The sequence below is a fragment of the Microcaecilia unicolor genome, chromosome 2 (assembly GCF_901765095.1).
Source record: "Microcaecilia unicolor chromosome 2, aMicUni1.1, whole genome shotgun sequence".
In the NCBI taxonomy this organism is placed as follows: domain Eukaryota; kingdom Metazoa; phylum Chordata; class Amphibia; order Gymnophiona; family Siphonopidae; genus Microcaecilia; species Microcaecilia unicolor.
In genome coordinates, this window is record NC_044032.1 from 78,231,144 (window position 1) to 78,247,048 (window position 15,905).

Sequence of the window (15,905 nt, forward strand, 5' to 3'; positions counted from 1 at the left end):
ATTTTAATTGTACAAAACTTTGTGAAAAATGGCTGACACACAGAAGGGCTGACGGGAGTCAGTGACACTGAAAATCCATGGCTGGCCTCGGTGAGTGGCTGCCAAATATTGACCCCCCTAAGTTTTTTTTTTTTTGCTGAAAATTCATTTAAATCTAGGGGCATAAAAGCTAATTTGCCTAGATTTACGAGCCTAATTTAGGTGCCTAGTGCTGAAAATCCATGTAATGCTCATTTTTTCTCTTATTGTTCCCCAATTGCCACCCACTTTTTAGGTTCCTAAATTTAGGAATTTTGTGAAGTTTTGAGCATAAAATTTGGTATTCAGGACTTGTATATTTTCACTGAGGACCCTATGTAAAGGCCCTTTTACTAAGGGGTGTGAAGCCCTTATTGTGAGGCCAATGTGTGAGAACAGGCTACTGCTAATGTGTTAGTGTTTTGTGGTATTTTCTGTTTTTGTTTGCTAAACCAAGCATTATTTATTTGTATAAGAATTTGCCTCTGAGGGGGTGAGGCATGGACAGCGAATGTGAATGGAAGCATTAATTAGCTAGTGTGTCCCTACCAGTAACCTCCGCTCTCAAGACAAATCCCTCCTTTCAGTACCCTTCTCCACCACCGCCATCTCTAGGCTCTGCCCTTTCTGCCTCACCCCATGCTTGGAACACACTCCATGAGCCCATACGCCAGGCCCCCTCCCTACCCATCTTCAAATCATTGCTCAAAGCCCACCTCTTCAATGTCACCTTCGGCACCTAATCACAACACCTCTACTCAGGAAATCTTCCTGAGGCAGCTTGCTCTCCTTACAGCAGCCTGCAGAAATGACGGAGGACCGCCGAAGGGGAGGCGGAGGGAAGGATGACAGTGATACCAGACCTCGGAGGGGAGGGAAGAAGGGTAAAAGATGCCAGCCTGTGTGCAGGGAGGGAGAGAGATGCCAGTAAGCAGGCAAGGGGAAGAGGGACAGAATTGGAAGACTATGGGGGCAGGGGTGGGGTCAGCAGAGGGCACTTAATATTTTTTGCCCTGGGCCCAACTTTGTCTCTTGGCGGCCGTGGTTATGACTATTATTGCAGGAGCACTTAGCATCTCCTGTGTAGGAGGTGGTAAGTGCTCTCATGTTAACTTTTTGCTGGTACCACACAATAACAGGAACATTAGTGCATGACCTGGAAAAAAAAAAGAAATAAGCCTACTACAACAACGTTGTGCAAAATCTAGACTTAGCGTGTAGGAAATTCCCACTTTATAATACGTTAAGCCGTTTCATATATACTGCCTGCAAGCCTGAAAGTTATTGAAACTTACATAAAGAATTAGGCTCTCTTAAAGGTACTAAACATTTTCAGGGCAATTCTATAAATGGGCATCTATATTTACATGGCTACAGGGCACCTATCTGGAGCCTATTTTATAAAGGAAAATAAGCATCTAATTTCCTTTCTAGAATACTAGCATAACAGAAAATATGTGTACATAATTGAGGCATGACAACTTAGCTGGTGTAAATACTTGCACCCACACTGTTAAAAAAAGTATGTAAATGATAATATTCTATAATTTGCAAGGGTAACTGTGTGCCCTGCCCATGCTCTGTCCAGACTCCACCCATTCATACTCCCATCTTCAAAATACATGCCCTCGCATGTAGCCAGAATATTGGCATTTATGCACGTATGTCAGACATGCATGTGCATATTCTAGTATTCTGGTCATTCATGCTCATTCTTGGCATCTAAATATTGGTGTCTTCTTCATAGAATTACCCCCTTTGGAGGAGATTCTCTATATGGCGCCTAAAAAATCAGCGCTGAAATCAGTGCCGACTAAGTGTATTCTATAATCGGTACCTAGATTTATGCGATGATTCGAGAATATGCTTGTTGATATTACAGCACCTAAATCTGCGTGTATCCATTTATACCAACTAAAACATGGTATAAATCCCAACGCCTAGATTTAGGCACACTGGACCAAATTCTATAATTGGGTGCCTAAATTTCAGAATGCCCATGAAATGCCCATTTCTCCACCCATAACCACTCCCCTTTTTGCCTAGGTGCTTCAGAAGTTTGGTGCACATCTTTACAAAATATGCTTAGCGAGTTGTGTGCCTAAATTCTAATCAGTGCCAATTAGTGTTTATTATTGCTTGTTAAGTGCTGATATCAGTGCTCATTAGCTTGTTAATTGGCTTTTACACATGGTTTTATAGAATCTGTGCCAATTTCAGCGCCTAAATCTAAGTGCACTATATAGAATCCAGGGGTTTATGCAGCCACTTGCCCCCTGCATCCCCACAAAACTGCCTCGTCATAGTACACTTGCCCCACTGATAAGGAAAAAGAAAGCTGAAAATATTTCCATTTATAGAAATAAATGAAATGCCACAATCAAATGAATTGTGCATGCTTTTCAAAGTTATTAGATCTACCAAAACAAAGTCTAATTCAAATAATTTCATTTTCCATCATGATTATATGAAGAAATGTAACTGAAAGAAATAAGTGAAAAAGAGGACTTACTGTCTCCTTTTGTATTTTTTTTGAATCTCTCCAGGTCGACATTGGGTGGTCTGGGAGATTTTTGGGGTGCAGGACCTATTGCAGATAGAGAGGGTAATGTTTTTCGCTTTGGCATTGAAGAATCTTTCTGTCCCTCCTCTTTCTCCTGCGAGCCTCCTCCTGGAGATGTCAAATTTGGTTTCTGAAATTTGGGTGTGGAAAAACTAGCAGCAGTGACACTCTCTTTACTCCGGAAAACATTCCTGGCAATGTTCGGTTTTGGTACATTATTGTTCTCTTCAGTGTTTTGGTTAAGAAATGGGCTCTGGACACTTCGAATGGTTGGTTTCAAAGTAACAGCAGGAAAACCTTGCACTGAAGAATCCAATCCATTGTTATTTTCCAAGTTTCCCACGGTTGGTTTTGGTGAATTTATAGCTGGTTTGGTGGCACGTAGCACCGTAGGTCCCTTAGGAGCAGGTGAGGTTTTACTGGAATTGTCATCGTTGCTGAGGGCATGTGTGGGTACAGAAGGCTTCTGCTCCAGAATGGGTTTCTTGGGGAATTGGGTTTGTGGTTCAGTCTTCCGTGAGGCAGCAATAAATGCTGCCCTAGCTTCAGATGGTCTTGGGAATGCAGATTTGACTTCATTCTCCTGTTGTGCAGCAAGAAATGATGGCTTGGGTCCTGCTGGCTTATATTCATTCTCCTGGGCACCTGAGCAGAGAAATGGTTTGTGCACGGGTGATTTGGAAAAGGGCTTTGAGTCTTCCTTTTGCAGTTCTGTAGGCTTCAAGCCCAGAGATTTGGAAAATCCAGCTTTGCCATCTGCTTCTGTTTGAGCTGAACGAATGGAACTTCCATACTTGTGCAATGCTGAGTTAGGTTTCTTGAATGGGAGTTTTGGATCATTATCCGTCTTGTCTTCTTGCAAAGGCTTTGCTCCTACAGCAGGTTTAGGAGATAACGTATTACGGAATACATTAGGTCCTGGGGCTGGATTCGTATCTACCGGTTGGTTGAATTTCTCAAATGCTATCCTTGCTTGTAATGCTGAATTCCCCTGTGGTTTGAAGGGCCGGTTGTTAGCCGAAACCTCCTCAGTCGGGATATTGCCACTGTTAAACTTTGCCATCAGAGACTTCACATTAATGTTGCCATCCTACAAACAGAAAGAAAATGATATGCTGAAAGGGAGAAGTCTTGCAATGCTCAGACATACAATACTGTACTTAAAAGAGTTTCCTGGCTTGAGGCTAGCGACTCTGCTGATTGGTTGAATAGATATTGTAACATTCTCCTTCCTGTGTGGCTTAAGATATTGTCAATTTTGTTGAGTCGTGCCGTGGCTAAACTGTCTTACTAAAAGTTCAAACATTTCCTTATTTGTTGGTTTTTTTTGACTGGTTATAGAACTCAGTTTTTGCCTGTACTATAGGTTTCTGTTCTCCCTTTTTTGTGAGATCTAACAGTGAATAACTATCTGTGCCTGTGTGTATTTTCTTCTTTGTTTTGAAAAATGCTGAAAAAGTATAAGACAATTCACACAGGATGTATTGAAAGACTCTGAGTTTACTGAAGACCAGACAAAATGTAGTGTTGCTTTGCAACCACCAAATATACCTGCTCTGTTGTGCTTCCTGGAAATCTCTGACTTTCTGGTAGAGGCTTTGATCTCAAGATCACAGAAAATGCTACTTTCTCCTAAATGCTACAGAACTAGGAAAATTCCTTCAGCTAATTTGCTATTGAGCTTTTATAGGGATTTAAAGAAACTCATGTGATCGTACGCCCCTTGGAATATTTAAGAGTATCAATGTCATTGTTTTCTGGTTGGTATTCTAAATGAAAAGAGCAAACCAAAGTATTATAGTACACTTAGGCAACATGCATCACCAAGATGATCCATTGGTTAGTTTCTAATCTAGATCACTGAACCCATGAAAAATATTCAGCTTCATTGAGTTGTGATGCTGGCATCAAAATCCGAAGCAATATGTGTACATCACTCAACTAATTAATGCAAAATCTGATAAATTGACTGGTTTCTGTGGCTTGACCCATTTCTATACAGTGAGTTTTTATGGCATTCGTTAATTTAAGGCAGTGGTTCTCAATCAGCATGTCGGAACACACTGGTGTGTCACCAAACATTTGACAGAAGCATCCTTGTGCTTTTCTTAACATGTGTGTAGTGGGGTTGGGGAGAGTTGAGAACCAGGAAGTCAAATATTTAATATCCATAACTAGTCCCTACTCCTGTCATCAGTCCCAGCTGGAAATGTTGCAGGCCTATGGCAAACCCCTCACCTCCACCCCAGCAGTCACCACCAATGCGTCTGTATTTCTCTTTCACCATTGTCAGCAGCAGTGAAATGATATATAAGGTTTTTTTTGTGTTTAGCTGCGAATTGTAGCAGTCAGTGTGTAATGCACATGCACATGAACATTATTATCTGTTAGGTGTGTCAGAACAGAAGAAAGGTTAAGAACCACAGATCTAAGGTAAAGCCACAGATGTCTATTTCACTCAAATCATGCTGCTAGATAAACTGAGAGGTCTGAGGTGAAGGAGTGGCCTAATAGTGTAGTGGGTTTTGATTCTGGCAACCTGGGTTTGATTCTTTCTGCAGCTCCTTGTGACCTTGGGCAAGTCACTTAACTCTCTATTGCCCCAGGTACACAATCTTACCCCTCTGTTTACAAAGCTGCGCTAGCAGCTGCCACACAGCATTGCCAATACAGCCCATTCAAACTGAATGAGCTGCATCAGCGCTGCTAGTGCGGCTTTGTAAACAGGGGGGTAAGATTGTGATCCCTCTAGGGACAGAAAAAGTACCTGCATATAATGTTTACAACACTGTGTATGTCTAGTAACACTATAGAAATGATTAGTAGTAGTAAAAAACATAATTGTCTAACACAGAAAAAAATAAGTAAAAATAAAATAGACACAATTAATACCATTTATTAAATTTAGATATTAGATATGCATCGCATGACAAAGAATAAAGTGGTTGCTCAAAGCATCTACTAACCACAATCGCTCAACTGCAAAACACTATGCACAAATTTGTGCAAAAACACACACAGAACCTTACTGTACCATAAATATTACACTGGGCAGACCCTAATACACCAATATACCACCCATACAGATAACATCACAGACCGTCAACAATATGAAATAAGGGATCATATCACAATTCTCATGTACAGCCACAAAACATCCTTTTAGGGTGGATAGTATTCACAATGAGCTCCTTTTATTAATGACCAGATAGAGAAGAGTTTTCAAATTTCAATTTTGGCATAGCACGTCATCACAAAAAAAATATAAGAAAACCAATGGACTGCATTAGGGGCTTATAGCCCATTTAGTTATGTTTAAACAAAAGATATCTGCATGAAACAAAATGAGATCTTAGAAAAGTACTTAGGAACAAACCAACAAAAGGAAGTAGTAAAGAGAAACCAGAACCAACCCAACTGGAAAAATAAAGTGGTCAGGCAACACAGGTATCTTCTGATGTGGGGCATAAAATCAAAAGTTGGCACCACCCTATTGAGGCATCCCTGACTGAACTACCCATAAAAGGGCTGCCCCAGATGAGAATCTGGAGGAGATATCTTTTGAATATCAAAGTAGAGAAGAGGATGAGAAAATGGAGTTGGTGAAAAAGTCTCTACACTGAATCCAAGATAGAAAACAGATTCATTTGAATATTGAAGATTGCCTCATTCACAGAGCCTAAGGAGTCATACAAGAATTATGTAAGGAACAAGAAAATTCCAGGAATTGCAAATACAAATATTTAGGAGTTATGATGCAAATGTACTGGGCTGGCTATACTAGCTCTGAATATTTTTGCTTGCTTTGCACCACTGTATTCATTTCATGCTGCATTAATAATACAATACAATACAATGTCCTTACACTCCTCTCTACCAATAACTAGACAAATGCAGATTACATCAAAAGAACTAGTCATTACTAGGAGCTACAAAAACATAAAGATCATTATACAATAATATAAAATATATGTATGACCTAAAATCAGGGCTACTCAATTCCAGTCCTCTAGGTCCACAGGCAGGGCAGGTTTTCAGGATATCCACAATGAATATGCATGAGAGAGAATTGCATGCACTGCTTCCTTGGTATGCATCTCTCTCATACATATTCATTGTGGATATCCTGAAAACCTGACCTGCCTGTGGACCTAGAGGACTGGAATTGAGTAGTCCTGACCTAAATGGTCACATTTTATCTAAACAATTGTGAAAACATACGAGTCTTTAGTTTTTTTGTGAAATTGCATGTAATGTGTCTTTAATCAGATACATAAAGGTAAAGAATTCCACATTAGAGCAGCTTGAGTGGCCAAAGTTAAAGTTGTTATTTTCTTGTATTTAACTCCTTTTGCTGTAGGCAAATGTAGAAACATATGATCAACATTAAATAAAGATCTGGTAGATTTAGGCAGAAAAATGAAGCGACTCATGTAAGCAGGAGCCAGACCATAAATAGATCTAAAAACCAATGTACAGATTTGAAAATAACCTGCGCTTGCACAGGAAGCGAATGCAACCTAAGCAAGAAGGGAGTCGCTCCCATAAACAGTTGAGTGTTGCACAAAAGCCTGGCTGCAGTATTTTGAATAGATTGCAAGCTTGTTTTGCAATCTATCTGTACAGAATAGCTTAAGTTACACATTAAAGTGCCACATTTAGGTACATGCATTTATGCCTGCAGTTGACATGGAGTAAGTTGGAGACACATAGATGCCGATTTGTGGTAGTATTCTATAATGGAATCTTGGGCATTCATTTTCAAAGCAGGTGGATGTCTCAAAATGGCCAGAAAAATGTCCATCTGCCGAAAACAACTAAATTGTGATTTTCAAAAAGGCAGAATAGGGAAGTTTTTCACAGAGTTCGTCCAAATAGCAAGGGGGTGTGTTGGAGGTATGCCAAAGGCAGGACTTGGGCAGCACCAAGATAGAAAAGTTGGATATCTTTCAATGATAATGTCCAAGACAAAAATGAAGGACGTTTGTTTAGACCTGTTTAAATTACATCCAAGTTACAAAAAGGTGCTTTGACTGACCAGATGACTACCCAATATAGCAGCAAGCTGGCCCCTAGAGTTACCTAGTGGTCAGTGCAGTGAAACGTACATCAGGGGACCCAGGTCCATATCCCGCTCTACCTATATCATTTGTGGTGGAAATTGTGAGCTCTCCAGAACCAACCAAATATCTACTGGAAGATGATTGTAGTGTTGTACAGCTAGGTTTTTCTGTTCCTGGAGAGCTCATAATACATCATACATGAGTTATAGTGGGAAGTGTACCTGGGTGCCATTGTTTAAATTCCACTGCGTTGAGCACTAGGCTGCTCCTCTGCTCTGCAGTGATGTCTGTGTGGCCATTTCTTCCAAAATGATGCCAGTAGATTTTGTGCCTGCTTTTTTGGCATCCAAAAGTTGGATATTTCACTTTCGAAAATGGCTTTTCTTTTTAGACGTTTGCAGGCTAAGATGTCTCTCATAGCCCATTTTCAAACAGGAGAACTGGACATTTTTCCTGTTCAAAAATGGCTGTCAGTTGGATGTTGTTTTGGGATGTTATTGGCAAAACATCCCAATTTGGATTTAGATGACTTTTCAAAAATGCCCATCTTGGTGTCCAGATGCTGTTATAGAATTTGCATTCAGCACGCTGCATCTAGGCACCTAATTTTGGTTCCCAGTTATAGAATTACCCCATAATATGTCTTCCATACACAACACCTGGAAGAATTCCATTTCTCTGACTTCAGGTCCCTCATCCTTCAGGAGATATCTCCTTTTGAGTATCAACTGACTTACCCCATCAGCATGGTCTAATGTTTTGGCATGTCTAATGTTAATAAGAGAGATGAATTTAAAAAGCAAGATCTCCACAAAATCTGATGTCTGAGCAGGGTCAGCTTTAGTATCAGTGTCACCCTATGCAAGCAGGAGGAATGGCACCTTCTCATGGGGGTGATTATCCTCCCTGGTGTGATGTGAGCAGTGATGTCCCTTTAAAACCATTGCTGTGTCTGCACTTCTGAAGTAGCAGCACCATATTTTTTATGGCCAGGATGGTTCCTCCCTGGAGCAGTGCTCCAGCTCCCTTTTAAGGCACCCCTGAAGGGATAGTAGAACTGTAAGCAATTTCACAGATCCCACATCCCTATGACTGCGAGAGAGAGAGAGAGAGAGAGAGAGAGAATATGCAAAATTCAAAGGAAAAAAATTACCAGACACTGGTGTAAACTGCTGTGAAGCACAAGAGTTTAGCATTTAAAGCAGAACTTGGGGGGGGGGGGGGGGGGGGGGGGGGGGGGGGGACAGTCTGCAAATTTTCCTCATTCAGCAAATTCTCTTAAACTAAGACAAGAAAAAGATTCATGATGAAGCACATTTTTCTTCCCTTTCCTTACTTCCTTTCGTTTTTCTAAAAAAATAACCTAATCTCAGTATTTGAACTGTTATGTGCACTGTGACATACTGAAATTCCCATGCTTCTTTTTTATATCTGCATAACTGATCTGATAGCACAAGTTACATCACCTTCTTCACAGACTTGTCCTGTATTAAGAAAAGAGTGATGTTATGTTAATAAACAAGTCTAGGTTTAGTCTAGAGTAGGACCTGTGTTCTATTGAAGGATAAACTTTTCATAGACCTTGTGTTCAGACAACCTACCACCATTGTACTATTCCAACAACTTCCCCAATTTTTGGAGAGCTAGTGTAGGTGAGGGTTAAGGTTCAGGCACTCAACCCCGCCCCTCCATCTTTAGACCTGTGCAGTGTGAGCACAGCAAGGCCTCACCAGCAAAGGGGACTAGTGCAGTTGCACTTTTCACACTGGCCTGAAGATGGCCCATTAATATAAGCTGTGAGCTATATTTACAATGGAAATAATGTCATAATTCATTTCTAAGATGAATGGATGGGAGAAGGGGAGAAGAGGGGCAGAAGCCATGGTGACACTTCCACATTCTGCATATCAGGCTTGCTTATGCTAAACAGACCAAACTGAAAAGGCCGGTTAATAAGGGAACCAACTCTCAGTATTAAAACAGAGAGTCAGCCCGCTGGATCCCCACCCAAATCAGACACCAGTATAAGCTTTCCTCCATTTCACTGAAAGTTACACCATCTCTGGACCCACCCATCACTATCCTTTGAAAGTGACTGGACCAATGTATCCCTGAAAATGGATTTTTATCTTTGACAGGAGTAAGGGCAGAGCTACTAAAATAAAAATGGCAATGTTGACACTCTGTGCCAAAAACAAAAGCACAGGCTTAGTTGGGTTACATGGAGGAGTAGCCTAATGATTAGTGCTCCAGCTCCTTCTGACTCTGAGCAAGTCACTTAACCCTCCATTGCCTCAGGTACAAAAACTTAGACTGTGAACCCACTAGGGACAGAGGAAGTACCTGTATAATAAGTAAACTGCTTTGGTTCTACCACAGAAAGGTGGTATATCAAATGCATTACGCTTACCTTCTTACGTGTTATCTCTGGCCAATGTAGTGAAACCATTTTGTTTTTATTTTTTAATTTTAGATCTCCATCATTTGCATGCCTCTTAGCTTACTGTCGTGGACACATGAGTAACACTAATTATATGGAAATAAACACCTGTGTTTACAAAGGCACACTAAAGGCACGTTAGCATTTTTAACGCGCATCAAACGCTAATGCGCCTATAGGAATGTATTGGTGCATTACCATTTAATGCGCCTTAACTATATAGGCATGTTAAAAACGCTAATGTGCCTTAGTAAACATACCCCAAAGTGTGTGGGTATTAACTATCATGAATCTAATATAGGCATTAATGCTACGATCTTTAGTACACAGATACCTATGTGTGATCTCATGACATGGAAGGAGATCTTGTTAGATACAGACTCCCCATGATATTCAGCTATGCTGGTCAATATTTGTTTTAATTACTGGTCACCACTGTTTTTTCACACCTGGATATTCAATGTCAATATCCAGATCAAACATTGAATATTTAGATATAATCTGGCCACTAGCAGTTATTTGGGTTTCCAAGATGTTCAAACCGGTATCCAGATAAGTAACCAGATAGAGTTAGAAGAGCCATTTTTCTCTCCTAACTTTATCTGGGTAGCTACCTAATTGGCAGATTGAATATCGCAAACGTATCTCGTTCTGCTCACATCTCTCCAATTACGAAAGAACTACATAGGCTTCCTACTTGATGGAGGGTACAGTTAAAGTTTTATCTTTAATTTATAACGCACTGATGGATAATGTTCCTATTTTGATTGTTAACTCTTTCAGAATTTGCAGGTCCTCAAGGAGCTTAAGATCTGCAGACCAATTTTTACTTGATATTCCGTCTTTTCACCAAATCAGATTAAATGAATACCATTCTTCAATTTTTTATGTGGAAGTCCTGGACACTAAAGGGAGGACTGGTGCAATTTCCAGTGAATAAAACCCCTGCCACAGGGCAGAAGGGGCCTAAGGGGAGTTCCTGACATGGGAACAGAAATGAGTGCTTGATGGAACAGACCCCCTGGGTAGGATAAGTGAGAGCGGGGGGGGGGGGGGGGGGCTCACTTCTGGTAGGACATTCAATGGGTGTGTGCCATGCTGTTGTTGTACAATGATTGTTTGCATGACTTTGGAGATTTGAGGAGATTATGTCTGAAGCTGATCTGAAACTGTTGCATGCCCTGACTGTACATATCAATTTGCATTCTGAACTGTTTTGTAGTTATTGTTAAGTAAAGCCAGTTTGAAGTTTAATCCAATGACTGCTGGTTGTTTTTCCACATGAAAGTAGACTTGAAAGTATCCAGAGGAAGATAACCCCACAGCCTACCGGGGCTTTAGCCCGGCCCCGACCTGTGCCCTGCTCAACATCTGACCTCTATTTGTACATCCTGTTCCCGGGGTACCTGACCCGAGGAGCTTAGCTGGTGCTTGTGAACAGAATGAGTGGGACCAGGGTTGCACAAGTATTCTGTAAAGGTCATTCCATGCAGAGCACCCATTGCAGAATACTGGCTTAGCATGTATCTTCCCAGTGCCTAACTTTGGGTGCCATTTACTGAATATACCCCATAATGTTTAAACATATCTTGAGTAGAAATTTCAGGAACCCTTGCAAAATTTATCAAATATAAATTCCTACATCAAATAATATTTTCTAAATTTTCACATTTAACTGCCAAATTAGCGCTGCCTTTGCAATAGCATTCCAAAGTCTGAGGGGAGATATGATAGAGGTCTATAAAATAATGAGTGGAGTGGAACGGATAGGCGTGAATTGCTTGTTTACTCTTTACAAAAATACTAGGACTAGGGGGCACGCAATGAAGCTACAAAGTAGTAAATTTAAAACGAATTGGAGTAAATATTTCTTCACTCAAAGTGTAATTAAACTCTGGAATTCGTTGTCAGAGAATGTAGTAAAAGCAGTTAGCTTAGCGGGGTATAAAGAAGGTTTGGATGGGTTCCTAAAGGAAAAATCCATAGACCATTATTAAAATGGACTTGCGGAAAATCACTGCTTACTTCTAGGATAAGAAGCATAAAATGTATTGTACTTTTTTGGGATCTTGCGAGGTACATGTGACCTGGATTGGCCACTGCTGGAAACAGGATGCTGGGCTTGATGGACCTTTGGTCTGTCTCAGTATGGCATGTACTTATGTACTTATCCATCTCAAACTCCCAACTTCTCAACCCAATTTTCTAAAACCAACAGCTGGGCCCCTCTGTTTCTCTACTCTTGTCTCTAAGGCAGAAACCTTTACCCCACTTATTACTGATTGTAATGAATTCTGTCCAAGATAAACAACCACTTTCCATATTTCCTCCAGTGTTCACTGGCTATCTATTGTTTCCACTTCAAGATTCTTATACTCACTCTTAAGTTTATTCATTCTTACACTAATTCATTCTTTTCTCTGTTGATCCAACTTCATATACCACCAAGAACTCTCTGTTCCCTTAATGACTTACGTCTATGAATTCCATCAGCGCAACAGGCTTGCTATCAAGCTACATGAAATAGAGCTCTCTTTTGTACTACACTCTCTTTGTGGAACTCATGCCCTCAAACTTTACGATTGGAACCATCCCACCAAACATTTAGGTCCCCAACTTATTTATTTGAGAAAGCCTTCAATCTACAATTTGATGGATTAGCTCCTCCCGGATCTCCACAAGTCTCTCTGTCTAATGATTTTACTATCAATCTATTGATGTCACTTATGTTATATTGCTCTTTGCTTTGACATCTGTGCTTTTATGTATGCTTTTCTGTTAGCAATTGGCATTCTTTTTCTGGTTTAGTTTTTTATCTTAATTTTGACGTTATATTGTACACTGCTTTGCTGTTGCCCTAAGGAAGAATGATATATCAAATAAAATAAACCATAAACCAGTGTGTAGACTACTGGTTTTACTGGGTTGAGAAGAGAAACAGGTACTGTGAGGGCATCAATTCCACCCAGAGCAACAGTGGGGAGTCCATCTAGCCTTACTGAGGTTTGCTGAATGTTGTCCACTATGCCAGACTGCACCTGCCTCTGCTGCATACCTCCTTCCATCAGAGCTACCACTACAGCTGCATCCAGTCTCCTTGCGGAAAGAGGTGGAATGATGTCACTAGCCTGCACTGAAGCCAGTGCATCAATAATCTCTCTCACCCTCACCAGATTGTTGGGAGGGACCCATTTCTCAGTGGTCAACAACATGCTACATTCAAGATCTATATATTATTTAAACAGCCAGCTAAAACAAGCCAACATCCAAAGGAAGACTTGTTTTCTTAATTTTCATCTGTTTATTGCAAATACGTTAAACAGATAACGTATTGCATGCAGATAGTTGAAAAACAAGAGATCTGCTCACTCCTTGAAGCTGGATGCTGATCAACTGGATGACAGACTGGCAGAGTGAAGGAGTGGATGTGGAGTGACTGGAGAGATGGATTTTGAATTATTGTAGAGATGGAAGCTAAACTCCAGGTGAAAAGGGATGTCTGCTTGTTGACTGGATAGATGCAGGGTTCACATCAAGAAGGATACTGAGTCTTGTGAAAGTATATTGGCCTCTCTGCAGAGGATGCTGGCCTTTTTTGTGAAAAATAGGATACCTTCTACAGAGGAGAGGGAAAGGTAGAGACTGAGGACAGCTTGTTCTTGATCCAAGATGGAAAATCCTGCTTTGCAGGGTGGAGTGCAGAAAATACCTTTAAGACTAGTGGTTTGAGGAAATGACCAAGCTTGCAGACTGCATAATGCTATCCTTTTATGTTATCTTTTAAGAGCTAGGCATGTATTTTTATGACTCCAATATTGGAAAATTGTGCATACTAATGCCCATAGTATGGGAAATAAGGTTAAAAGAGTTTAACTTGGATTTTGTGGTGGTAATGGAGATGGGGTTCACTGAGAACCATGACTGGGATATAGTTATAATCGGCTCTGATATATTCAGGAAGGGAGGTGGAGTAGTGTTGAATATTAAAGATAATAATAAAGGAAGAGACAACTGCAGGCTAATCTGGAAAGAGCGAATGAAATACTATATACACTGGTGTGCTATACAGGATTCCTTCACAAGGATATGAAGTGTACAGAGATTTAACTGAAGACATTCACAATATAGCTACAAAAGGGGAAGTACTACTAATAGGTGATTTTAATATGACTGATGTTGATTGGGGCATCTCTGTTGCAGTGTCATCTAGAAGTAGGGAGATCCCGGATTCTCTCAGGGAGAACTGTTCCAGCATCTAGTAATGGAATCCACACAGGATGGGACCATACTGGACCTAGTGCTTATGAATGAGGAGAATGTTTCTGATGATATAGTGGGCGATCAGCAGGCATCTAGTGATCACTGCAGAGGGCACAGTGGGCCTGTCCACTTTCAGGTCAGGCCACTCAGCAGCAGCGCACAATTAGTGCTGATTGGCTAATTACTCAATTAATTTACACACAAATTGGGAGTGCGCCCAATTTAATGCACGTAACTCACAGCACCGTATATAGAATCTGGCCCAAACTATGTTATTTAATTTGCATAATAATAAGGAAATTTACATGTATTTGCATGCTTTGCATCTCTGTTATTGGCTTGTGCTGAGGTAAAATAATTACTTTAAGATAAAATCATGCACAATCCTGAGTATTGGGAAGTAATGGGGGGATTTGCCTGTCTGTCCATAACTGGGCAGTGGGCATGTTCTGTTGGGATTAGGAGGAAACTATTTAATGCTCAGTATATTGGGCCTGGGTATTATTCTTGCTTGGAGTTTTTTTGAGATATTCCTAGCCCAAGGGTGCTGGATAGGAGCTCATTGGGGCTCAGGTTCAGAAGCAAGGGAATTTATCATTTATTAAAATTTTCTATACTGCCTCATTTGCTGTGCAAGTCTAGGCAGTTAACAATAATAAAAAGTACAAAATAAAATTTAGAAAGAAACTCCATTAGAAATAGAAAAGGGAACAATCATACAGAGCACATGCACACCCAATACCTTATTCAGTAATGATTGTAGTGCCTATACTGGTCCTTCTCCCCACCTCCATCTTTCTCCCGTCACCGAATGGGTTAAGAAGAAATGTAGAAAATTAGTTTTTCCAAGTCTCTTCCGAAAGCTGTCTTAAGGGCTAAATGAAATTGTCCGTACAAAGCCTCTGAATGTAGTGAAAGTGGGAACTTGTTCTATAAAGCTGAAGCAAGTGCCGTCGCCTCCCTTGGCATTCCTGCCCAAGGTTGCAAACTCACTGAATAAGGGAACCGCTAATTCAGGAAGTGGCCAATTTTCAAAAGTTCCCTTTCTAAGTATAAAACCCTTTTTATATACTAGAAAATCCTCCCCCCAATGTGTGTTATTAACTTATGTTCTGCATACAAAAATTTTTTCCAGTTAAAGTAGTGATAGTAAATGAAACCAATAATTCTTTATTCAACAGCATATCTACTCTGTCCTTTTATGAACAGCTTTGGACTCTTTTCTTCCATCACCAGTCTCTTGTTCCTTCCATCTTGCTGCACCCTATACCAGAAATGGACATCCTGAGTCGGTATGTCATGCTCTGTCTCTGGCCCCTACTCAAAGCCAGGCTAAGGCTGCTTTTAACTCTTAACCCCTTATTCATCTGTTCATTTTAGTCATTCCTATAATAAATGAAACTCCCTAGACCAGGGCTTGACAAAGTTTCTTAGGATCTAGGAGCCGTCCCAAGAATCTAAGAGCCAGACTTGCTTGGCAGCTCCTCCTTGTGCTGGAATGGTGTGTATGCAGGGAGGGAGCCGGGGAGGGGGTGCTTTGAAAAAAAAAATGGATGGAATG

At 40.6% G+C, this 15,905-nt stretch overlaps 1 protein-coding gene across 5 annotated transcripts in view; it reads right to left on the reverse strand.

The window, feature by feature from the left end:
• The window catches only part of FYB1 (FYN binding protein 1), a 270,798-nt gene that overhangs the window by 180,901 nt on the left and 73,992 nt on the right, over positions 1–15,905 (reverse strand). For 4 of the 5 annotated variants that reach the window (XM_030193065.1, XM_030193068.1, XM_030193064.1 and 1 more), the window contains exon 2: positions 2,531–3,671. In XM_030193065.1, coding sequence (XP_030048925.1) covers positions 2,531–3,671 — 1,141 coding nt within the window. Of the gene's footprint in view, positions 1–2,530; positions 3,672–15,086; positions 15,104–15,905 lie in introns of those variants that run through there. The other variant, XM_030193067.1, reaches the window with a different exon arrangement.